The sequence below is a fragment of the Gadus chalcogrammus genome, chromosome 3 (genome assembly GCF_026213295.1).
Source record: "Gadus chalcogrammus isolate NIFS_2021 chromosome 3, NIFS_Gcha_1.0, whole genome shotgun sequence".
NCBI lineage: Eukaryota > Metazoa > Chordata > Actinopteri > Gadiformes > Gadidae > Gadus > Gadus chalcogrammus.
The window spans coordinates 9,138,283-9,163,090 of NC_079414.1; the positions used below are offsets into that span (position 1 = coordinate 9,138,283).

A 24,808-nucleotide genomic window follows, 5' to 3' on the forward strand; every position below is an offset into this window, starting at 1 on the left:
CATGAATGGAAAATGTTGCTGTGGCAAAAGATCCCAGTGTCCATAGTGGAAGTGTTGTCGTTGCAGTATAATATTACGAATGTTGACCCACGCTTACGCTAGCATGGAAATAGCCCCAAATGTAGCCTGCTAACCAAGAGGCTTGGTCGCGGCGCAGGCTAGCGCAAGTTGCTACCTGCTAGCTAAAGTTATCCAGCAACACTTGCTTAAGTTGGCTAGAAACAGTAGCTAAAGTTGGTTAAAGTCGGCTAGCAGAAGTTAGGTAGCAAAACTAGCCAGTCGCAGCTAAAGTTAGCTAGCAGTACTAGCAGAAGTTAGCTGAAGAAAGATAGCTAGCAGAAAAGTGTATTCCTGGGCCAGCTGTCAGTGTCAGCACCGTCCGCTAATTAGCTGCAAAGTACTTCTGATAATGTAAACACCCGGCCGCTATACGATAGAAGTGTGGGAGTGCCTTTTTCGGTAACGTCTGCCCACTTTATCCGCGATTTCAGATCGAAACTACAGCATTTTCTGTCCAGTGTTGAGCTGCAGGCGAAGATGTACTCTCTCGCCTGTTTAGGAGTTCATCGTTAGCTCGCATGGAACCCGGAAATGGGCCGTCCGACACAAAATGGAGTCAGGTAAGCAGCCCACCGTAACACGAAACACACCTAATAACCTGTACCTGTAGAACACACGTACTAACCGGTACCTGGCGAAAACAAAACCCCTTCCAGCAGAAAACTCGACATGAAAACACCCATTAGCTGTAACATTAATTCTGTTACCCAAAGTATATCAAACAGACACAAAAATGTATTAGATTAAAATAAGAAAAGCCTAAATAGTGGAAAATAGTGACTAGGTCTTTAGATTATAAAACCTTTTCAGTTTCCCAATTATGCTTTTATTGTCCCTTTCTAGCAATGACATTAAAAACAACATTCCGACAAGTGTGCAAAGATCATTTCTTTAATCAGAAACAGTATTGACACATCACTAGTTGCATGAAACTGCATGGCTGTTCACCCCAAAGACAACGGTTCGAAAGGCACTGTTGGAATGTTTTTGCTCATTGGTTAAATCAATATTTGATGCATAAGTTAAATTCAACCAAAGGGTGTGATGCTGATATCGAGAGCTTGTCCAACAGGCACAAGTGAACACACAAGTTATCAAACTGAATTGTTCCATTATTGACAATCTAGGGTGTTAGCATTTCTGCGTCTCCAAGTGAAAACTGGAGATTTCAGAAGGAAGTACAAATATTCAGCAACAGGTGTATTGCCAAAATTGTTTCCCCGAGAATAAGCGCACTCAGATGTAGCTACTTAGATAGAAAAATAGACAAAAGTAAGACAAGTTGTGGGATCTCATTACTTGACATGCAACAATGTCACTGCTCAGCCAGTCGTGCCATTAGGCACATATGTCTTCATCTAGGATTTTAGAAAATATTTTTGCCTCCAAAAATATTTAATCCGATTTCCTACGGTCACTCATTACTTGACTTTAGTTTGAAACGGGAGACAGCTCTCTCTAGAGGGACGAACAGTACCTCCTCTACAATGAACAAAACATATCCCTCATGATTAGTATGCTTCTCATCATTAGACTGTATCAATCTGTGTGGGAAATCATATAAATATGAATATTAATAAGCATGGCCTGAATAAATTACCAACGTTCATCCGGGAGGCGGGGTCCTTGTTGCTGCCAGTGATAGAGACAGACAGAGTGGCGAGCCTTCTGATACAACCCCGCTCAGAATAAAATCTCCACTATAATTTTTCAACAGACCAATTAGAATAGTCCAGAAGATCGACTCCTCCTCCTGAAAGTCCTCCTCGGACCCTGGGGCAACTTCTTTGCGGCCCCTGGCTCCTCAGAGGAGATCTTCTAAGGGGTCCAGCTTCACAGTCTGGTCGAAAGACCCGCATCTCAAACTCACTCTCCAGGTAGGATGGGTGGCCATAGATACCGATGCCAACGGCCTCACAAAGTCCCCGGGCACAACCACCAGTCCTGGCCCAGGTGGTGGACTGCAGCTTGTACGTGTCGAAACTGGGCCGCAGGGTTCTTGTCGGACACGTACAGGTCGGCGTCTCCCTTGGCTGCGCATGAGAAGGACGATCCTCCCGTCGTGGTTGAGGCGCAGGTAGCTGTAATTCCCGGCGCCGATGGTGACCCGGACCACGTGGAGCAGCGTGAACTCCTGTGGCAGCAGGCCGTCCTCCGTCCGTGGTGGCTGGAGCCCCCGGCCTGGGACAGCAGCAGCAGCAACTAGGACGCTACAGCACAGCATCGCGACAACCGCTGTCAGGCTGTCAACCTGGATGTCAGTAGGAACCTGAGGAGCAGCAGAGCAGGTTGCACATCTGGTTCAAAAACTACAAAAGACACAGTATGTCTATACACCAAGAGTATTAGGAAAGAAATGGGAGACAGTCAAAGTAAATGTAAACCGTTCAGGCTTGAATTATTGGCTGCTATCTATATGAGATATTGAATATATATATTATTGAAGAATGGTCTTAGAGAGTTGAAAGAACACAGCAGCCAGACTCACTTTATTAGTGGTTTTGTTACAGAGTTTAAAAGGACCCAGCAGCCAGACTCACTGTAATATGATTTGTTAGAGTATAAGGTCGCGACAGTCAGACTCGCTGGATACGTGATCTGGCAGAAGGGTTTTAAACCACTTCTCAGGTTGACAAGTTGGAACAAGTGGTTTGGCTCTTAACCGCTTCTATAAATAGGATGATTAAACAGCTTGACCTAAAGCCGTGAGGGGATGTTTTCTAAACCTTTCCGTCATTACATCAGATATAGAAAGACAAAGAGACATGGCACAAAGACTATGTATTATTACTGCTAAATATAATTGGAAGCTGGTTGCTCAAAGCTACACGCTACCACGTTTAAAAATAAGAACCAGACATGCCCATGTCAAATTGTTTTTTACCCTTGGATTATGTACGTTTGTAGCGGGAATGGGATGTATGTTTGACGTAATGCTATGTTAACCACCGATCAGACTAGCTCTCAAAGCTAACAACCTGCAATGCTAACACATGCTAAAGCGAAGCTATTACTGATAACGTGGTTGTAAGAGTTGCATTGCGAAGTCAGAAACGGACTAGTAACTTAATGTTAGATATTTTCCGGAGCACTATCGAAACGATTGATGACTTACAATTCATCGCTGTCATTATTTACACGCCCGTTTCCCGACAGGTAGCTTTTATTATTTTTTTTAAAGCCACCTGAAACAAAAGTTCAGTGAACTTCCTCTTCCTACAGCCGGATATGTAAACTACTGCCCCCAGAGTGCAGTGCGAGACATGCAATTTGAACTCATGGATTTTAATATTATAATTAAAATGTATGTACTATAATAAATACAATTCAGACTACCGAGGATTAAAATCGTATAAAACATAATTATAAATCCATGTTAAGACTTGTTTATTATAATTTAGATATTACGTCAGATACTTATGTTATCAGTTCATAGTAATTGAAAGTTGTGGTGACTACTACTATCATGTAATTAAAGTATAAATATACCCCAGAAGGTTGCTTTATTGTACCACAACCTTCATTTATTTCAGTAAAACAAATTCCCACCCATCATTCCATGCTATGATCTTCCATCATTACCAGGTTGAAGCACCAGAAAGTTGAACTGGATCAATCAAAAAATTACATTTCTGGCTGCGTCATTGATTTCTTCTCCCATAATCAGCTAAATTGACGATTTGATTCTTTTATCAGCATTCAACTCAACCACATTTAAGTCTCGCCATTTAGTAATCTGCCATGATTGCTAGGCCACGGCTAAAATATCTTCTACTGTTTTCATTGAGTGTTCATTTGTAGATCAATGGTTTCCATAAACCTCACACCACTTCTTAAAAATCATGGAACCAATGGCACATTTTGTACTCTCTCACTTTAATGAACACCAACTGTAATTTAAATCATAAAAGCCAACAAATTTTCAGGGTAAAGAAGCATTGGATTATATTCTCCGTAATGTTTTTTTTTTTCTTTTTTTAAATATATATTCCGCGCCACATCAAAACTGGTAAATTCTACATAGATGTTTACTAGTTTAATAATTGTCACATTAGATTTCCCGTGGAACTCACTACCACTTAATATTAATAATTATATTATTGCAAACCAGTTGACCAATTTAAGGCTTCTGAGTTCAACAGCGTAAGAGAACACATCACATCAAAGACCGGCCATCGCGCCAACTCTACAGGATCACCTGATTTTTTTCAAAGTAAAAGCCCCAAAAGTATGTCATAATCATAATACGTTATTTTTTCTTCTCAGAATACACAATCATTCTAGCATTTAAACAAATCACTTTATCTGACGTCCTATGAAAGATTTGTTTTTTTTAGGTCATTTTGTTGAGGGAGTGCTGTAGAGGGCGGGGGAGGTTGCTTGCTTTACACACCTTGCGGTCTTGGATCGCTTCGGAACTGTACGGCGAGCCTACGAGACACGGGTCGATGATATGTGGTGGGGGGGGGGGGGGGGGGGGGGGGGGGGGGGGGGGGGGGGGGGGGGGGGGGGGGGGGGGGGGGGGGGGGGGGGGGGGGGGGGGGGGGGGGGGGGGGGGGGGGGGGGGGGGGGGGGGGGGGGGGGGGGGGGGGGGGGGGGGGGGGGGGGGGGGGGGGGGGGGGGGGGGGGGGGGGGGGGGGGGTGGGGGGGGGGGGGGGGGGGGGGGGGGGGGGGGGGGGGGGGGGGGGAGGAGGTGCGCTGGAGACAGGTCATCATGAACATTGCCGTCTACGCTTTCCAGGACCGTGGTCCGCAAGAAATGCTTGCAAATATACAGTATACAACATAGTACCATGCTAGCACTGCTCGCTCATGCTAATCGCTAGGTTAGCGGCGGAGCAGGGCAGCGGAAGAACGCCGTCACCGGGCGAGGCCGCGCGCCTCGGCCCCATTCTGCCCACGGGCCCTCGAGCCCGTAGCCGGCCACAGGGATCGCCGGGGGGGGATTGGACATGAAATTGAGAATGGAAGAAAGGTCACAAAGAAACACGGAATCATGCATGAAGAACACGGGATTCTTTCTTTCCAAACAACTGGTGGTGGATATGCATTAGGCCCAGTGAACCAGGGCAGTAATCTAGCAGGTGTGTGTGTGTGTGTGTGTGTGTGTGTGTGTTGTTTTAGTCTGTGTGTGAATGTTCCATGTGTGCATGTGTCTGTGCGTGCTGTATAGTGAAATCACCGACGGTTGTCTGGTCAGGAGTTGTGTCCCCAGGAGGCGTGTCCCCAGGAGGCGTGTCCCCAGGAGGCGTGTCCTAGCGTTGAGGGAGGGCAGAATGGGAGCAGCGAGGACTCTCTGTAGCAGCAGAGTCTCTAGGTGTCCAATACTTGGCTAAATTCTTGGCGTTGGTCTTCTTGCGTTAGTTATTTTTTTTCTTTTTATATCAGTTTCTTTGAAGAAGAGGCAAAACAAAAGAGGAAAAGAAAGAAAGAGAAGAAGCTGTTTCATCTGCTCTCCCGTGGCGGGGGGGTTGGAGAGAGGGAGCCGGCTGCTAGACAGGGCAGGGGGGCGGAGGAGGAGGTGGTGGTGAAGAAGCAGGGCGCGGCTCAGACGGTAGGAGGGCCTTTCCGCTGCAGCAGGTACTGGTGGATGTCGTCGGTGTCCCTCTTCAGCCAGGCGGCGTTGAGGAGGATGTTCTCGCAGCACTGCTGCACGGTGCGCTCGGCCGCGGGGGCCTGGTGGCTCTCAAAGAAGCTCTGGATGAGAGAGGAGGAGGAGGTGTGTGAGGGGGTCATGGGCGGGAAGATGGCACCATGGCAAAATAAACCCAGAAGGCACGCGGGAGTCATCAGCTTATTACACGCTACATGTTCAAGAAATATAACAAAAATGGATGGTCTTCATCTACAATGATATTGATATAAAGTTCAGATCTATTCTGCGGTGGAGAATAGTGTCCATAGCAACGGTTTGTCATTCATAGCAGTGGGACGCTCTTCAGATATAACAGACTGCTGAAGGCGGTAATTGACCATTGAGAAGAAGTACTCAACAAATCTATTGAATATAAATATATCTGATATATCAAAGACGGGCTGGGAACAATCAACGCCCACTATCAACACTAGAGTAGCTACACAAAACTAGTAATAGTGCTGCACGACCTGGGGTACAGAGATTTGCTAGAATTTTAAAGACCAAGTGTCACTCTACTACTTAGATTTCAATACAGCTTCATGTTACGAGTTAACTTGCAGATTTCCCCCGCAAAATACTGGCTTACATATTGGTCCAAATGTCCAATTTCTACGGTCAACAAATATACATAGTTTTACACCGTGTGGATTTTTTTAAGCATTCAAGATAGATCTGGACTATAGACGAGGCAGCACAAGTTCTCCTTTATTTCACTATGGAGCTGTCATCTTGGCTTTATGGTACTTTGACACTAAATTGTGTTCTTCCTTTTATCTACAGAGGTGGAAGTTATCCAAGATCAGTTCCCCGGTAAATATGTGGCTCGATTCAACAACGTCACTTGATATCAAACTATTTAAATCGTGACGATAGCAAAAAAAAAACAACAACACAGAAACACAGTAACATCATTGTTTCGGTTATTTTTATAAAAATGTTCCTACCTTGACCTCAGCTGCCATTTTCTCATTAGCGAATCCATCTACAGAGAGCTGCAAAAAAACAATGAAAGTAGAAGGTAACCAAGTAAATTAACCTATTAGTGACGGAATACACGATAGATGATAAAAAAACGAACAATTTCAATACTGAGACAAAGAAATACCTCAAGCCGATTGCAACGTTCACAATTTAAACCCCACAAAAACATTCATAAACATAACAACTCCTAGTATGCAAAGTTATCCAATATCGTTCGTCCATCCACGGCCGCGCCCACCTTGATGAGGCGTGAGATGAGGAAGCCGCCCTGGTAGCGGTTGTGTAACTCCTCCCAGTTGTCCTTCACAAACTTCCAGGCGGCCTTCCGGCCCTGCTTGCTGCCCTCGGCCACGCCCCCGATGACAGACACCGTGTCCTGGGGCCGCACGTCGTCCTACACAACCCCCAAGACAACACGTCAAAAAACTGGCTCTCGAAGGAATCTTGAATCAAAACTGCGCAACAGCACCCCCTAACTGCACCGGTCGTCATCGGGTGTGACGTGAATATCTGACGCTAGGCGACAGCGCAGGATTAATTCACCCAACCTGAAACCCGGTTTCAGCCGCAATGATCGCCTAGGTGTGCAACCGCGTTCGGTTCAGGCTTCCGTGTTTTCATGGCAGCTTGGGCACTAAATGCACCTTATTTGAACACCCTTCTACTATGGATGGATTTTGAGCTGCTATTTAACGGCTAGATCAACCTCACATATGGTGGTGAAATAGAGGCCCTTCAAGTCACGACTCTGCAAACAGCCCTTGCACACGCAGGGTTGCTGCTGTTCCCGTGGGTGTCTTCAGTGTGGGTGCTTGAGCAAACACCAGCCAGCACAGCCTAGGTAATGAAACCTTTATTCACTCCAGTCTGGAGAGCAAGCCCCACGCAGTAGGGGTGTGAAAACGTTGATGGCTGGGGATACGTACCGACAGGGCGAAGATGAGCACCTTCTGGATGAGGTCTGGGGCGGAGATGGCTCCCAGGACCCTCTCGATGCGGTTCTTCTCCTCTTGCATGTCTGCTTGCTTGTGGAGCTGGGGACAGAGTGGGTTGTTTATTGTATCGGGTGTTTCAGACTATTATCTTGAATGTATCTTGTTGTGCTTTGGCTTTGTTCATTTGCCTTCTCAATGAAGCACTTTGAATTGGAGAGAAAGGAATTGAGAGATCGAGCGAGAGATAATGAGAGAGAAAAGGCAATGAGAACAGTAGAAAGAGCCAGACCAAGAGAGTCACGGATGTGAGAGAGAGGGTGAGAGAGAATTTGGGGAAGAGGGAAGGCAGCCAATCAGAGAGTCTGTACCTTCAGCATGGTGTCCAGTGTTGCACTGTCCCCATGCTTCAACACCGTTAGATACACCTGGTGAAGAACACAAGACAACGTTTACACATCCTCTACACTCAAGAGTCTTGGTGATGTTGGTGCCACCAAACCGGATCAATGTGTGCATTAGCAGTGATGGGTGGTGGTGAGGTTCATGGCGATGGTGGAGTTGGTCCAACCAAGCAGGATCAGTGTGTTTTAGCAGTGCTGGGTTGCGGTGGTTCATCAGTGTGTTTTAGCAGTGCTGTTTGGTGGTGTTTCTCACCGGGCTGCGGAGGTCGGCAGACAGGACCTGCCTCCCCTCGACGTGCTCCTTGAAGCGGAGGCGAGCCTCCTCCAGCGTTGCCTTGTGGCCCGCCTTGCCAAGCTTCCCTAGGACCAGGCCCCGCAGCAGGGCCTCCAGATGGCCTACACAACAAACACACGCTGGTTACCACGACGACAAACCGTACAGGGCTCCCATTGGACGGTTCCAAGGGGTAAATCAGAATGAAGATAGGGATAGATAAATAGAAGGATGAATATCTGCATTCTATACATATAGCTATCAGTCCAGACAAAGATAGATATATTTTTAAATATCTTTCATTTATATTGTATATAGTTAATAAAAAAATATATAATAAAAAGGTATATCTTGTATTTGTATTTTAAAACCATACCGTTGTATTCACAGCTTTAATATCTTGTACTTATATTTGATATCTGTACCCTTGTATTCTTATCTTCTAGTCATACAAAAAGCCTTCCTTTTATTGCCAAGCATTCCAGGCATAAAAGTGAGGCGCACACTCTGCAGAGGCACACCTTTGACCTCCGGTCCACCAGTTGCGCCACCCCGCCTGCCCTCTCCCAGGCTTGCTGTTCCACCCCGCCTGCCCTCTCCTTCCCCAGGCTTGCTGTTCCACCCCGCCTGCCCTCTCATTCCCAAGGCTTGCTGTTCCACCCCGCCTGCCCTCTCCTTCCCCAGGCTTACTGTTCCAGCCCACCCTCTTGGCCTCACCTTCCCCGGGCTTGCTGTCCCAGCCCAGGCTAAGGCCCACGGGCGTGAACAGGTCCCTGATGAACTCCTGGATCTCCTCGTGGAAGTCTGTGTTGGAGAGCAGGGAGGACAGCACGCCCAGGTTGCAGCTCAGGTCGCTCCACACCGTGTAGTTGGGCTCGTTGATAAAGGCCTCCATGAGCCGCAGCACATCCACCGTGCTGATCATCCCTGCACGGGACTGGGGGGGGGGGGGACCAAAATAGAGGGTGGAAGCAAAAGAATGAGGAAAGGAGACATTTAGAGAAAGAGGGAGGGAGGCGAGTGACAAAAGGGAGGGAAAAGAGAGTGAAAGAGTGAAAGGGGGAACGGGATAGGGACAGATAAAACAAGAGGGGAGGGAGGGACACAGAGGGAACGGGAGAGACAGACAGAGAGAGTTCACAAGGAGAAGCCAGACATAGAGAGAGGATTAGAGAGATTATGAAATGAGCTCATGGTGGTTCGCATCCACCAGTCACCTCCTTTCTGCTCATCCAAACCCACCAACAGAAGTGTGTCACTCCCCGGTTAACAGGTTGACTCATAGCATTGACCTCATAGCATCAGCCGTGCTGTATGGGGGCAGACACATCTCTGTTCCATTGTCAACACCCAAGCCCACTTGTGTTCTTTGTAACCTTGGAAGGAAGTTAATCCACGGGCGTTCAAGGTCAATTTAAGTTCAACCTCAGGCAGAAGCGGAAGTCGCTGTCTTCATCGAAGATATAAGGTTCTTAGTGACTCTTGCTCACTCTTTTAGCGGTGATATCAACGCTGCACTTATTTAGACTTATTCGCAATATCAACGAATGAGTAGAAAGCAGAAAGAAGTCGAAACGCAAAATAAAGGCGAGGAGAGAAAAGAACGAAGCAGCTACACGGTTTCAAAACTCGCATGATAGAAACATCCTCCACACGCCACTCGTTCCTCGTGAACTCTACGCCTCTCCGAACTTTACACTGGGGGCCTGGCCGGTTAACTCTAGGTAAACTAGTCCAGAGTGGTAGGATATTTACATTCACGCATACGTCCGGGTATAATCCGGAGAATGTCCACTCTACAGTGCATTTGTGAAAAGGCTATATAATAACCACACTTCCCTAAACACGCATAATGTACCCTCACACACACAATGTACCCTAAACACATTAACACAGTGGTCCCTCTTATGTGATCCTTCTAAAGGTTTCTTCCCAATGGTTTTTGGAGAGTTCTCCTAGTCCTCAAGTCATTAAGGGCTATATGATTAAACAGTCAAGACTGGAAGCAACACCATGCAACCTAAAGACACGGCCCCTGCACTAGTTAGGGCTAACCTGAGCTGGTCCCTGTTACGAGATAGATGCAGGCTAAACAGAGGCCGCTGCAGTGCTCTGTAATGAGTAACCCATCCCGCTTAATGCGTAACAGGAAGGTGAACACCAGCCGCCTGGTCGGCTAATCATCATCACGTTTGCGTAGCCACATACACCAAGACTAACCCCCCCCACACACACAGAGATCTAGCTCCCCCCACATACACACAGCCCCCCTCCCCACACCCCTAATACACACACACACACACACACACACACACACACACACACACACACACACACACACACACACACACACACACACACACACACACACACACACTAGCCCCATCAAAGCCTCCTCCTCCAAGTGATTTCCACACAGCAGATGTGTTCCAACTCCGGCTGCGCTGCAGGGAAATGGTCACATGACACGGTGTGTGTGTGGGGGGGGTGAAGACTCGTGTGTGAGGGGGTGAAGACGTGCGAGTGAGAGCTAGGCGGTTTCTGATAGATGCTTTAATCCTGTTTTGGAGAGAAAAGCCTTGTTCCGGGAAAACCTCAACCTGCGCGTTTTGCGTCGCGTTTAGCCTCCAAACAACGCGTCACGCAAGATTATTTTTTTTTAATTAGTGTAGGCCTACGCTTTAGAAAAAACATGCATGTGCGCCGGGTGCACTGCGCGCGTTCATGAATTCCGCGTTCGTGTTTGCCTCCCTGGTGAGCTCGGCCAGGAACCGCTACTGGTTTTCATATGCTACTGATTAATTCATACATAAATGCAAACTTCTTTTTTCTTTTCTCGGACATGTGGGCCGTTTACATTTTATTATACCGGCCATGCGTGCGTGCAATCGGCCAATGTCCGGCTATAGCCGGCTAACGTGAACACTGGTGTGTTTATGTATGCGTGTGTGCATCCAGGTGTGGGTGTACTCACCAGGGAGAAGAGGTCGTTCTGCAGTCCCAGACGGTCGACAGGGGGCAGGCTGAGGTCCCGGACCCCCGGCAGCAGACTCTCCAGCATGGAGGTGCTGTACTGGAGCCGGTAAAACCCTACGGTACCCGGGTTTATCTAACACACACACACACACACACACACACACACACACACACACACACACACACACACACACACACACACACACACACACACACCACACTTTAGTTTGTCAACTGGTTAGTGCGTCTGCATCTCTCTAGCAACAACGTGACGGAGCGTGGGGAGCTTGTCTTTTGTGATCTAGGGCGTATTTCCAAGTGAAACAGGATATTCTTAGGGGGTGTTCACACAGGCAGTTTTTTTTTCAGGTGCGGGTGGATGTTTTACATTATATTCCTATGATACAGGGTGTTTTTGTAAAAACATCCTGGGTGCTTTTAAAAACACCGCTGCCAGCGGGTTTTTTTCACTGCTCTGGGTGGTTTTTAAGTTGGGATAAATTCAACTCGCCAAGAAAAAGCACCCGACGTCAGGCAGTTTTTTGACAGCTGACCAATGAACGAGAACCTACGTCACTAGGAAAAACGTTGGAAATTCAAGAATGGCGACCCAAACCAAGAAGTCTTTCCCGACGGAGCAACTTGTTGTTCTTGTTAGTGAACATGTTGAGTTATATGACATGACCAACAAGTTATACCACAACATATATCACAAGGAGAGTATCTGGAGGACGATCGGTGGGATTTTGGGACATTATCAAACCGTAGCTCCTGAATACAACTATGAAACGCCCCGTACTGCTGCCGTCCCCGGTTTATGTCATGCACCCACAAACGGGAGGGTTCATCGTTATCCTCGTCGTTGTCATCTAACGCCAAAACAAGGGCTAATTTTCTCATCCTCGATATTGTAACTGACACACTAAATTCCCGTAAGACCACTCTCTCCCACCAGTCTTGGCTGCGGACTCGCATCCAACTTCCTCTTGTTTGCGGCGGCGCTTAGGGTAAATATAAAGATCTGACGAGAAATTGACGTTGCTGCGCTGTCCTCCTCCTTCTTAATTAAAGGAGCAGGCAGAGAAAAGCTCTCTCCTGCTGTGCTTTCATTAAAATCAAATTTAAAATCCCCGATAGTGATAAGACATCCATTATGTCGCCGCCGGTCCAGAGACGTGTCAGGTGTGCGCGAGAGACATAACGGACACTTTTGTTACTGCCATGTATCCAGTTCATTCGGAACACATTTTAGGAACAGATCTATGCCGCATAGAAATCTATGCGGCATAGATCTGCCATGAAAACGCGGCTACTGTAGCGTAGTCAAACCACTTTGATACGGTAACCGATTGGCAACGTTGGCTCTAGAACATTCTGCTCTAGAATGAACTTGACAAAACCACCCTGTCAGTTTTTTAGTTGGTAAAAAACCGCCCGGGTCAGGTGTTTTTTAATATAAAAAAACTGCCTGTGTGAACACGCCCTTATGCTACCAAATGTTCGGATTTGATCCTTCAGGTTTTGGTTTGATCATGCAAATAGCACCAGACAGAAGGGTTAGCCTGCGCGGCGTTCTAGCCTATGGTATGCTAGCCCAGGGTATGCTAGCAGGGGTGTGTTAGACAGCTATGCCTACAGAGCTTCCTTGGAGAGTATGCTACAGGCTATGTGAGCTCTGGAAGCTTTAACCCTAGCTAGCGAGCGACCCATCCGCAATCTGTTCTTCTCAAAGTCATGTCACCGTTTATCTCACAAGTCTGTGCAATGCACACAAAGCCTGAGGCGTGGCGAGACTAGAGTAAATATGTACAACGCGAGCACAGGGTAATGAATGAAGAGAGGAGGACGCCAAGGTCGCCAACCTCAGCTCATGGCTAGCTTACTGCTTGTTAATGCTAAACACACAACCACAGGCTATGGTTGGACTAGGATGTGGTGGAACAGAATACTCAATGATTGAAAACCGAAACTTTGCATGAGGGAAATAGGTGTTTTGTTTAAGTCCTAAAAAATTACATTTCCTAAAAACACAATTCAGAGAACCGTTTCAGCCTGGAACACGGCAAGACCCAGGTGTATGTTGTCCATGAAAGCATTGCAAGGACAATGAAGTGACCTCTGATGGTATGAGTCAAGTTTTATCTTTAATTGCGAGATGCAGAATATATACGGGTTGCAGAGATTCATTGCAGCTTCCGTGTAAACTGCACAAAAATATCTAAAAGGAAAATCTAAAAAAGCTCTTCAAACTAGTGCTCTGCCTCCCTGGCACCTTCAGGACCTTAAAACCTCCAGGAACTACAACTCCCACCAACCCCCTCACCAAAGCGCTCGACCTGGCTCAAGTCTGAACCGTTGCCAGCTAGGGTGACAGCGGGGCAGCCTGGTGTGACAGGACGTACCTTGACCCACTGGTCTGGCCGGACATTGTTGAGGGTGATGGTGGCGTCCGTTCCATCCAGCAGCACCTTGTGACAGGCGTGGCTAGGGTCGTCGCTGGTGCAGATGCTGACGGGCACCATCCAACTGGGACACTCCTCGGCTGGGCCAGCAGAGGAGGAGACACCGTCAGCTACCACATGCACTTGCTTCTGACATGTGCAGGAGATACTAAGTTCCCGTAGCAAGCCCTGGTGTGATGTGACTGCTAGTCAGTGTGATAGTAGATATGGGCCCAGCCCTGGGGTCATGTGACTGCTAGTCAGTGTGATAGTAGATATGGGCCCAGCCCTGGGGTCATGTGACTGCTAGTCAGTGTGATAGTAGATATGGGCCCAGACCTGGGGTCATGTGACTGCTAGTCAGTGTGATAGTAGATATGGGCCCAGCCCTGGGGTCATGTGACTGCTAGTCAGTGTGATAGTAGATATGGGCCCAGCCCTGGGGTCATGTGACTGCTCGTCAGTGTGATCGTAGATATGGGCCAAGCCCTGGGGTCATGTGACTGCTACTCAGTGTTGCATTAGTAGAAGTGGACCCAGCTTACCGGTGTGTGGTCCACTGGCACAGAACTTCTTCTGAGAGAGCTTGATGATGCGGTCGTCTCCTTGCTAGGAACCAGAAGGTCAGAAGGTCAGGCTGGCTCCATGAGATGCTGCACCACACACACTGTTTACTATAACTACTGAGTACTCCCTAGACCCGTTCATCCAAAGAGATTTAGCGACTAGGGGTGTAACGACACGTATTGGTACCGAACCATCACGGTACAGGCACTTCTGGGTGGTTACAGAGGTGAAATGCAGTGCGTAAATGTTGCGGACATAGCGTTTATATGGCGAATGTAAAGGCTTGTTATGTGATGCAGAATTTAAAACCTGAGGTCAGAGTTCCCCACGGACCATAGCCAAAGTATACTTCTCCGACTCCGTAATCCTCGAGCATTCGCAGTTCTCCGTCTGGGTTGTCGGATACGCAATGCAATTCGCCGCCCGATGGATCTTATATGTTGACAACAAACCATGTAAGTAGCGTTGTAAATAAACTTCCAAAGCTTTTCAAATCTTATTTGGTGTTTTATTGGTCCTTAATGCGCCATTTAAACAATGTACAAAGTGAATAAGGTGAAAAGTCAAACCAGAGAAGTGATTCCGGAAATGATTTTGTTAGAGGACCAATCACAGCCCTTGCTGTCTCCGTTGCATGGCGGATAGTTAAAAAATATTGGATGCTCATCGTAAGCTAAGTAGAGGGTCTCCGACAGGCTCTCCGGCTGCGGAGAGGGCTCACCGTGTCTACGAACAGCACTTTAACATGCACACGCATTTGAAAAAGGCACCATTGAGGTGTTTCTATCACGGTTGTTGTGAAAAAAAAAAGCAAGCTGTGCAAGCTAGCCATATACAAGGCTATTGGTGTTTTCATGGCTGCTGATCTACGGCTATTCTCCAATGTTGACAAACAAGCAGTTTTATTTAATTTTCCTCTTAACTATGAACCGGACCGTCCTGTACCGTACCGTGACTTCAAAACCAAAGTACGTACCAAACCGTGACTTTTGTGTACCGTTACACCCCTATTAGTGACTGAGTACAGCTACATGTGGGTAGGTACACTTGCAGGGGGCCTCTCGTTCTAGGATGCCTCCAGGTAGACTGTGGACACTTGGAGAACCCCATACCTTTGGCTGGACACCCTGACGCTATCCCTGCCCCTGGCCCTTCAGTTTGAACAAGTATTACAACTTTCTATTTTACAGCAGTAATAACATTAACAGTCTGCCGTCTTCATCTGCCAACCAACGCTGCCAACAGAGTCCAGAGAAGGCATGCATCTCATACAGATATAGATGGATAAAATGGTATGCGAGGCCGTAAGCAGCCAGTATTTTCAGCCGGGCCAGAGTTCTTTAATTAGATATCAAATATTTGCCCTTGACTCAGTGTGGTCCTTCAGAGGGTAAACATCAGGGTAAGAGGGTGCGGTGGGGGTCGAGGCTTACTTGTTCCTGGTCCACTACTATAATAGGGAAGCCCATCTGTTGGGTCCAAGAGCTCATCACCTCCGCGATTGGCTTCCCACTCGCCTGTCCCAGGCAGTCCCATAGGTCCTCTGGGAGAGAGGCGGGGAGTCAGAGAGGGTGGGGAACCAATCAAATCGATTCTGGACAATGACAAGGCCGCCAGCCTGTGTGTGCCTTACCTGTCGATGCATTTTTATGCTGGAACTTCAATAGATAGGCATTTCCTTTCCTAAAATCCTACAACAAATACGGAAGAGGCATGGCTCACAAACGGCAGCAAAGTAAACCAAAGGAAGTGTAACAACATGGAGGTCGGTGTGGCAACAGAAAGGTGTGGGGGGGCTGGGGTGATCTACCTGGTCTCCGATGTAGTCGTGCAGCATGCGGATGACCGACGCGCCTTTGCTGTAGGAGATGGCGTCGAAGATCTCGTCCACTTCCGACGGGTGGCCGACGTTCACCTGCAGACCGCACAGGGAACGTTACGGGGCACACAATTTGGCATAATTTCTAGGGTTTTTACATTATTATATTCATATAGGAGCTCTCTGTAAAGAAAAAGTGTGTTGGGTACGATTTAAGAGCCATTAGTTTAGAAATTAGTTGGAGATGGCCTAGGCTTCTGTTTGCTCTCAGTAAGAGAGATTCTCTGTGAGAATATATGTCCCTAGTTGGCTGCACCTGCCCTAACCCTGACCCTCAAGGAGGATCCAGGAGGCAATCATCTGTTCAGACATGGTTTCAAACCCGCCCCGTTCTTGATAAACGTGTTTGATTGGCCCGATCTGGCCAGGCCTGCTTGAAATCTGTCTGAAGGGGAGTAGGAGGTGGGCAGATGAATATACCAGTGCAAATTAAACATGAGCACGAAGATTCATGTCTGGTTCCCTGGCTAGGTACCGGATACCGGATAAACAGTATATGTTGTGGTCAAAGAGCAGATCAGTAATATTATCTAGCCATCAAATGTTGACAAGGAAATGGTCAATGAGTGGGGTAATAGTTTGGTTGATATATTCTTATCTTTACAGAAACCATTCCCTGCGTTTAAGGGAAGTCAGATTAGTTCGCATAACAACAACAACAGGAAGTCAGATCAGTAAACATAGCTACTACAGACAGTGTTGCACAAGTTTTCACATTGGCTATTCTACATGCAGTATTATTTTACAAATTACAACAAAAAAAAGGAAGCCTGCATTTCAGGGAAAAACAGACACGCACACGCACACAGGTTATTCTTGACAAAACTAAAAGCACTACTCAGCAGCACATGTGGTTGCACTACAGTAAACACAATGAAATATTAATATGCATGTTATGCATCTCTCAGTGTCGTACACCCTTGTATGCGGTGGAGCATGTTGCATCGCTCAAACAGTGTTATGCAACCGTTGATTCACTCTATGACCTGCTAGTCCCCACTGTTCCCTACATATCCTCCCCTTTCTGAGGGCCCAGCCCTATGTAACCTGTGTGTGTGTTTGTGTGTGCGCGCGCGTCTCATAGGGGTGTGGGTGTGTTAGTAAGTGAGAGTCATTGATTGTAAGAGCCACATATCTGTGTGCGTGCTTGTTTGCCTGTACGTATGTCTGTTTGTGTGTGCGCTAGGCCTGCAGCGGATTCGAATTGTATCCGAATCCGTTCGGTTCGTTTACCACAGTTCGGAGCATTCTGGAGATCCGCGGATTTCGGTTTCATGAAGGCATTGCCTTATGTAGCGTATTTTGCCTACTGTAGCCTACGTCCGATACAAAAGTGTGTTTAGGACCCAGCGGAATGCATTCTCTCCAGTGCTGCCCGAGCCAATGAGGTAGCTGTAATAGGTTGTTTTCTGAAGTTCAAGCGCACGATTCCTAAATTTAAAGAAAGTAATTGATACAATTATATTCTAAATATACGGGAGATAAATACAAACGGGTGATAAGCGGGATAACGGCCTTCGAGGTCGACCGGTTCGATGGAAATAATGGACAGGTAGAGGCAACTCTGGCTTCATGCTGCGCTCGTCGCCAGAGTTCTAAGCCTCGTCGGCCGTTATCCCTTACATGTGTCAGTGCACCATGTTTTCAAATGCATTTAGGGGAACATTTATTGCACAAAAAAGCCTTGCAAGTTGTCTGATTGCAGTCAATTAACACATTGCAAATATCCTGTGGGTCTCATTCATTTTTGTGTTTCTCCCCCAAACCCTCCGTCAAAAAAAAGTCCGCCTTTTTACTACCACGGACATGATCCTAATCCGAACCGTATCCGAAACCGAGGCCCAAAACGGTTATCTGAACCGAACCGTGGACACACTGATCCGTTTCACCCCTAGTGTGCGCCGGTGCATGTATGTGTCTACGTGCGAGTGTGTGCGTATCTGACCTCAATGGGGTGGCTGTTGTCCAGGGCGTCCAGCTCCAGGGCACGAGTGTAGTCGGCGGAGACGAACTGGGTCCAGATGTCGTACTCGGGGAAGCAGTGGTCCACACACAGGTACTCTATCCAGGACGCAAAGCCCTCGTTCAGCCACAGGTGGGTCCACCATTCCTAACACACACACACACACACACACACACACACACACACACACACACACACACACACCACACAACACACACACACACACACACACACACACACACACACACACATTAAAACAGGGTGCTGTTATCAATCACTTATTTAACTTATTCAAGTAAGCTTACAGTGACAAGCTCTGAGAATCACAATATTGTTCTAAGCCAGCTGCACAACAAGAACCAGAGTGCAGGAATGTTGTGCTCAGCGTTGGAAACTCACCAACCCTACATACATCCCTGCATAGCAACCACAGCAACCTGTTCCACTCCTCCTGGCGTTGCTGGGTTACATAACAGCGACGCTGCAGGAGACGTACCACGTTGGGCTGCTAACCGATAGCCAGGCTGGTCATTAAGGACCTGTGGCCATAGTTATGGCGTGGTTAAGGACCGGGCCCCGTAGCAACGCCGTTGTGAAGGGCCAGCGTCCATAGCAACACTGTACTTCAGTGCCGGGGCCCTTAGCAACGCTGTTGTCAACGACCAGGTGCCATAGCAACACTTGACAATCCATTTCTAAGGAAGATTTGATGGTTACTTACCACCAATGGTTACCACCATCAAAGTTGGAATGGTGGTTGAGTTTAACACGTGTTAAAAGCGCTAGGCGGGGGTTCAGTGTGGATAGTTACCATGGTGACCAGGTTTCCGAACCACTGGTGGGCCAGCTCGTGTCCGACCACCAGAGCCACCCACTGGCGAGAGGAGGAGCAGGAGTTCTTGGGGTCAATGAGCAGTGCCGTCTCCCTTGGAAGGGTCGGGGAACACAACATGAACACCCCAACTCTCAGCACAACAGACAGATGCTTCAGCCATAAGGACGGTGGACAGTCAACCAGTGTAGGAAATGCCATTGTTTTACACAAGGGCTTTCTGGCATTGTGTTGCCCCCGTGGAATACATTCAGGGTATTTCACCAAATATTCTACGCGCCAAATGAAATGCAAATAAAAGACAAAGAAATCGAAGTTAACCCTACATCCCAATACGGAGGTTGATTCAAATTTCATGTGCAAAATGCCCTGAGCCCCCTTTAATTCCTTCACCTGAGCTAAAGCAACAATCGGGCCACGGCAGCCCAGAACAGTGACTACTGTTACATTATGATGTTAATCCCTTCTTTTTGATCAATGTCTGGAGCCCCAAACTAAACACTGTACCTGTATGTGACCAGACCCCAGTTCTCCATGGCACCTGCAAAAAGGAAGTATACATTACATACGAGCCTCTGGCACAGTCCAGCCACAGCATGTTCTACTGGAGGAACGAAAATCAACCCCACTCACCAGCGGCAAAGTCAGCGATGGCTATGAGATCAATTTTAGGCAACGGATAGGGAACATTGAAGTAGTCTTTGTAGAAGGGTAAGGTTTTGATAGCGACCTGCAAAGACAATGGGGGGAGGGATGTATATGAACATGGATAAATGCCAGATATAACTTCATGAATAATAGAAGATGCGTTGGCAGTTTAATTCCACGGAAGGAAGCTAAACACAAAGCTAAGAAGAATGAAAGGTAACCGGCTACCCATCATAAAGGAAACCGGTCGATCAAGATCTGAAGCCTAACCTGCCAACCTAAAACCCAGTTAACTTGCCAACCCAAAATGGTCATGCGATGGTAAAAGTCTAAAGTCTCACCTCCAACGCAAACTTCCCCTGCTCGGCCTTGAACGGTGTGTAGACGCGCACCAGCACACCGTCGGACGATTGCCCCTCCACAAAGTCATACTCTCCGATGACGAAGGCCACCAGGTACGTTGACATGATGGGTGTGGTGGCGAACTTCACCTCCACCAGGCCGGCGTCCTCGGGGTACGGCTTTCTGTCGATTACATTCTGGGTCGGAGAGACACGGGGCACCAGTTAGGACATAGGACTGGGTCAGTGGCTTCTCAACCGGTAGGTCACGACCCATAGATGGGTCACAGAAGGGGAGCGAGAAGGTCGCAGGTCGCCAGCAATTTATCATTTGTATGAAAAAGTCTTCTGAAAGATATATGCATGCATTAACTTGGTCTTTAAATTTCCATTTCACTAGATTTTCTTAGAACGCTGTAGTAAAAATGACATGCATAGATCGCCTTTTTCGACATACTACTGAGAATAAAATGCTTTGTTTAACTAAAAATAAAACTTCAAGGGTTGAGTGGATCAGAGACAGGGGGTACCATGTTGGACAGCGCCACGCGCTCCTTGGGCACGATCAGGGTGATGTCGAAGGTGGCTTTGATGGCGGGCTCGTCCCAACAGGGGAAGGCCCGGCGTGCGTCCGTGGCCTGCGATGGGAAGGCGCCAGAAATGGAGGGGGTGGGGATGGGGAAACCAAGCGGGGAGGGAGGGGGGTGGAGTCAGAGAGAAAAGGGGTCAGAGTAGACAACATCAGCAAGAGAGCAAGGATCTGCAGGCACTTAACGCACAGCCACACCACACAGACAGTTCGGATGACCATGTCAGGTCAAGGAGCGCACTAACTGATACACGTTTCAAATGTTAGATTTGTTTTGTACAAATTTTTGTTGTTGAGCTTCAACAACACACACACACATAGAATGACACACTCACACAAAAATAGAATGACAGAGGTGTTGGGCCATTTCTGGACATCATCAACACCGGCCATGTTGCAACACGCAGACTCGAGGCTCCTCTACTCCCAGGAAACCATCTGTTGGTGTGTGTGTGTGTGTGTGTGCGAGAGTGTGAGTGTGTGGGTGTGTGTGAGCGTGTTAGTGTGTGTGTGCGTGTTGGTGTGTGTGTGCGTTGGTGTGCGCGTTTGTGTGTTTGTATGTTGTGTGTGTGTGTGTGTTGGTGTGTGTGTGTGTTTGTGTGTGTGTTGGCGTACCTCAAACTGTGTTACAGCAGCGTAGCGGACTTCCCCGGAAGGACTTGCATATTTACTTCTATAAAACCCCTTCATCTTGTCGTTGAGCTCCCCCACAAAGTCAATCTTCAATATAGCCGACCCTGGGGGTGGGGGATAAACACACACAAGTGTAAAATAGAAAGTATGCGCACACACAATGTCACACACACACACAAACAAGTAAATGTACACACACACACACAGACACACACAATTGGCGGCTGTTTGTTTTTGTTCCGCAGCAACAAAAGAAACGACGGCCTTGCAAAGCATGGGGTAGAGAGGAGGGGCTTACCTTTCTGGAGGGTGCTGGGGAACGAGAGGGTGACCTTCTCGTCTTCGTTCTGGTAGTTGAACCCTGTTGCGTTGACCTCTGGAAGACAAACGGCGAAAACGTGACTCAAACATCCAGGGCATTATGTGGGTTGGGTTTCGGGACTTTTGATGAGACTAATTCAAAACTTCACGACAGTGGGGTGGGGGGCTGTAAAGGAGTGGAACTATCCCTCACCCTCACCTTCTCCCCCTTCTGGTACGAAGGACGCTGTGATGATGTCGATGTCAGCGCAGTTCATCACAATCTGGTTGGTGGGCTGCGTCACCTGGGAAAACAACACATCAGTACAACTCACAGACCCTATCCATCTGAACTCTACAACCGACCGATAATGGAAAGGTCCATATCAGCCTTTCCAGTATCCAGAGACAAATGTAGCACTCTACCAGCGGGGGCAAATCCAATCAGAACCTGAGCCAAGCTGCTAAAGGCTACTGCTTTAGGCACCTGCGTAGAGGCCAACACCTGCTATAGGCTAACACCTGCTATAGGCTAACACCTTCTAAAGGCTAATGTGTACCGGAGGCAAACATGCACTGGGATCACAGACAAACTCGGGGTAGAGCAAACAGGCTAGCACAGCGTTAACAGGACAGAGCTACCAGGCTACCTCCTGGAGATCATGGGCTAGTGATTTGAATAGGAAAAGTGCAGCTCAGGGCATTCAGAGTATTACACGGGAGATTGAAGGCAATGAGTAATTATAGAACAAACCCATTGGCTGATGGCACCGGGCCACGGTTGTCAGCAAAACAATAGACCTGCGGATGCCATGCCTTAAAGGAGCTTTAAAGCTGGTCTTTCACCTCAGCAGAGGATTCTTCAAATATTTATATACACACAAATATAACAGTGGATTATATCCTTGGGGAAAAAAAGGAAACACAGAATAGGAAAACTGGGATTTTCCCAGTGTTTCTTCACTCAAAATCAAAATTCTAAATGTGTGAGTTCCAATAAGGTTCTGACAGAGTGAATAGCATGACTTCAGATCGGACTTATGTTGGCAGATTATGGATTTTCGTCTACGGAGAGAGAGAGTGAGAGACACGGGACACAGCAAAAAGCCCCACGTTTCATATCCTAAAAACCCTCGCTTTATCGACACTGTACAGAAAGATGAACACAAAAACCCACGGTGCCAGTGGCCAGGACAATGAAATGTATTGGAACACAATCTAAGATAAACTGAGCCGTTTCTCGATTTGTTTATCAATATTATAAAACACAATCGAATAACACAATGTCTAGTGATATTCACAGCCTGTCGAAACAATTACTTGATAACAAAGATACTGGTGATAATGGTATTGAATGAATGTCAAACTAGTAGAGATAAATCCAGCAGATCTTGGCCGAAGAAGCAGCATACTGAATACACAGGTATAATGATAAAAGGTAGCTATATTCAGTATGATATAGCAAACATTAGCTGTAGCATGTTGGATTGATGGCCACATCAAAATTACACAACGTTTGTTGGCCAGCATATCTCATGATGCAAGAAAGACAACCTTATGAGAGAACCGTGCTAGTTATAATATATATATATATATATATATATATATATATACACACCAAACATCCGTTCTTAAAATGGAACACAGACCGATGTTTTCCGTTTTCCGTCAACACTCGTTGGGCTGTCTTCATTATTAACTCTTTCTTGTGTCGTCATCTGGGCCACAAGGTTAGCTATTTGTGGTGAAAAACCCTAATGCAGTGATTCTAATCCAGGGGTGGACGCATCCTAGAGGGTACGTGAGCAGGTTCCAGGGAGTAATTTGTTATACCAGTATAAAAATATATTAAAAGCTCAGGCCAATAAAGTTATGACTGAAAAAATAATAAAGCCAAAAAAGGCCACGCAAATATTAATACAATTTCTAGTTTGGTGTTACTCAATGGGATGAGGGGCACTTGAGCCGTACCGATGGAACTCTGAGTGTACACAAGACAAAATAGGGAGGTTGGTGAAAGGGCTAGCTATCTGTCATGGATGGCTTGGTTGGTAGATCGCTAGTAGCTGTGGGGGTTAGTGGGTAGATGGCTAGTGGGTCTATGTTATAGCTTAGTGGGTAGCTGGCGAGTTATCCGTCAGGGTGGCAAAGTGGGTGGATGGTTAGGTATCTGTGGGGGTTATTGAGTAGGGGTTAGTGGGTAGCTGGCGAGTTATCCGTCAGGGGTGGCAAAGTTGGTGGATGGTTAGGTATCTGTGGGGGTTATTGAGTAGGGGTTAGTGGGTAGATGGCTAGCAGATAACGTTATCTGTGATAGCTTAGTGGGGAGATGGCGAGGTATCTGTCCGGGTCGGCTTAGTGGATAGATTGTCACCTTTCTGTTAGAGTTAGCGGTTAGGCGGATGGTTAGCTATAGGGATAGCTTGTTAGATAGATGACTGGCTATATGTGATAGATTAGTGGATCGATGGTTAGCTATCTGTGATAGCTTAGTGTGTAGATGACTGGCTATATTTGGTAGCTTAGTGGATAGATGACTATATATCTGTGAAACGATTATTGGGTAGAAGGTTAGCTATATGTAATAGCTTAGTGAGTTGAAGGCTAGCCATCTATGATAGCTTAATTGCTAGCTACCTGTCAGGGATAGCTTAGATGGCTAGCTATCTGCGATAGCTTAGTGGGTAGATGGCTAGCAGTCTGCCGCTAGCCTTCCAACATGGCAAATTAGCTGGCTCGCTGAATTGATTACATAACAAGATGCCCGCCATGCACAAACACATCAATGCACACATTCACTGGCGCCGTAACTACACACCTCAACCGCAGCTTCCAGTTTTCCTTCAAACGTGAAGTCAATGAGATCGGGCTTCAGACATAACCCATAGTTGACTGGGAAGACGTCAGTGGGCAGCCGGACGAAGGGCCTCCTCTCAGGCATGGTCGCTCTGTTTGGGCTGACAGCGTTGACGGAGACGGCGCTATGGATGTGAACTATGAATTTGATTTTATTGAAGTTACGCAAAATGGTCCTCGGCAGCAGAGCTGGAAAGCACGTCGAGACTCTTGGTATGAATGCGTGTGAGACCCAGCGGCCCAGAACCAACAACATAAAAATCCGTACTCTGTTTGCCCCGATTCAGTCCTCCCCTCTCACTTCAAAACCAAACAACTACTGATTGCGGTGCGTCAGCGCGTCGCCTCTACACCGGAGACGTCAGCGCGTTGTGGAGGTTGCGTGCCTTCTCGCATAAATGTCACGACATTTTCGACACGTTCATATATTAAATAACTCTCTGTTTGTAAAAATTATATGAGGAAAACAAGTTTTGTTTCCCCTTTATGAATGT

At 47.2% G+C, this 24,808-nt stretch overlaps 1 protein-coding gene and 1 pseudogene across 2 annotated transcripts; both read right to left on the reverse strand.

Annotated features, from left to right (window-relative positions):
- Positions 1-1,743: 1,743 nt before the first annotated feature.
- LOC130378665 (UPF0669 protein C6orf120 homolog) lies at positions 1,744-2,284 on the reverse strand (annotated as a pseudogene).
- A 2,804-nt stretch (positions 2,285-5,088) lies between these two features.
- Positions 5,089-24,622, reverse strand: LOC130379166 (puromycin-sensitive aminopeptidase-like). Of its 2 annotated transcripts, none has more exons than XM_056585840.1 (23): positions 24,277-24,622; positions 21,679-21,763; positions 21,457-21,534; positions 21,141-21,262; positions 20,467-20,574; positions 19,937-20,134; positions 19,581-19,677; positions 19,455-19,488; positions 18,927-19,041; positions 18,098-18,262; positions 16,084-16,188; positions 15,907-15,964; positions 15,707-15,816; positions 14,252-14,315; positions 13,668-13,807; positions 11,264-11,398; positions 9,007-9,226; positions 8,269-8,411; positions 7,983-8,039; positions 7,606-7,713; positions 6,918-7,073; positions 6,643-6,690; positions 5,089-5,757 (listed from the first exon to the last, which is right to left on the reverse strand). In XM_056585840.1, the coding sequence occupies exons 1-23, from the start codon at positions 24,568-24,570 to the stop codon at positions 5,608-5,610; spliced, it is 2,790 nt and encodes a 929-aa protein (XP_056441815.1). In that variant the 5' UTR covers positions 24,571-24,622; the 3' UTR covers positions 5,089-5,607. The 2 variants fall into 2 exon arrangements, with proteins under 2 accessions (XP_056441815.1, XP_056441813.1); XM_056585838.1 differs by having other exon boundaries at positions 21,673-21,763.
- Positions 24,623-24,808: the final 186 nt, after the last annotated feature.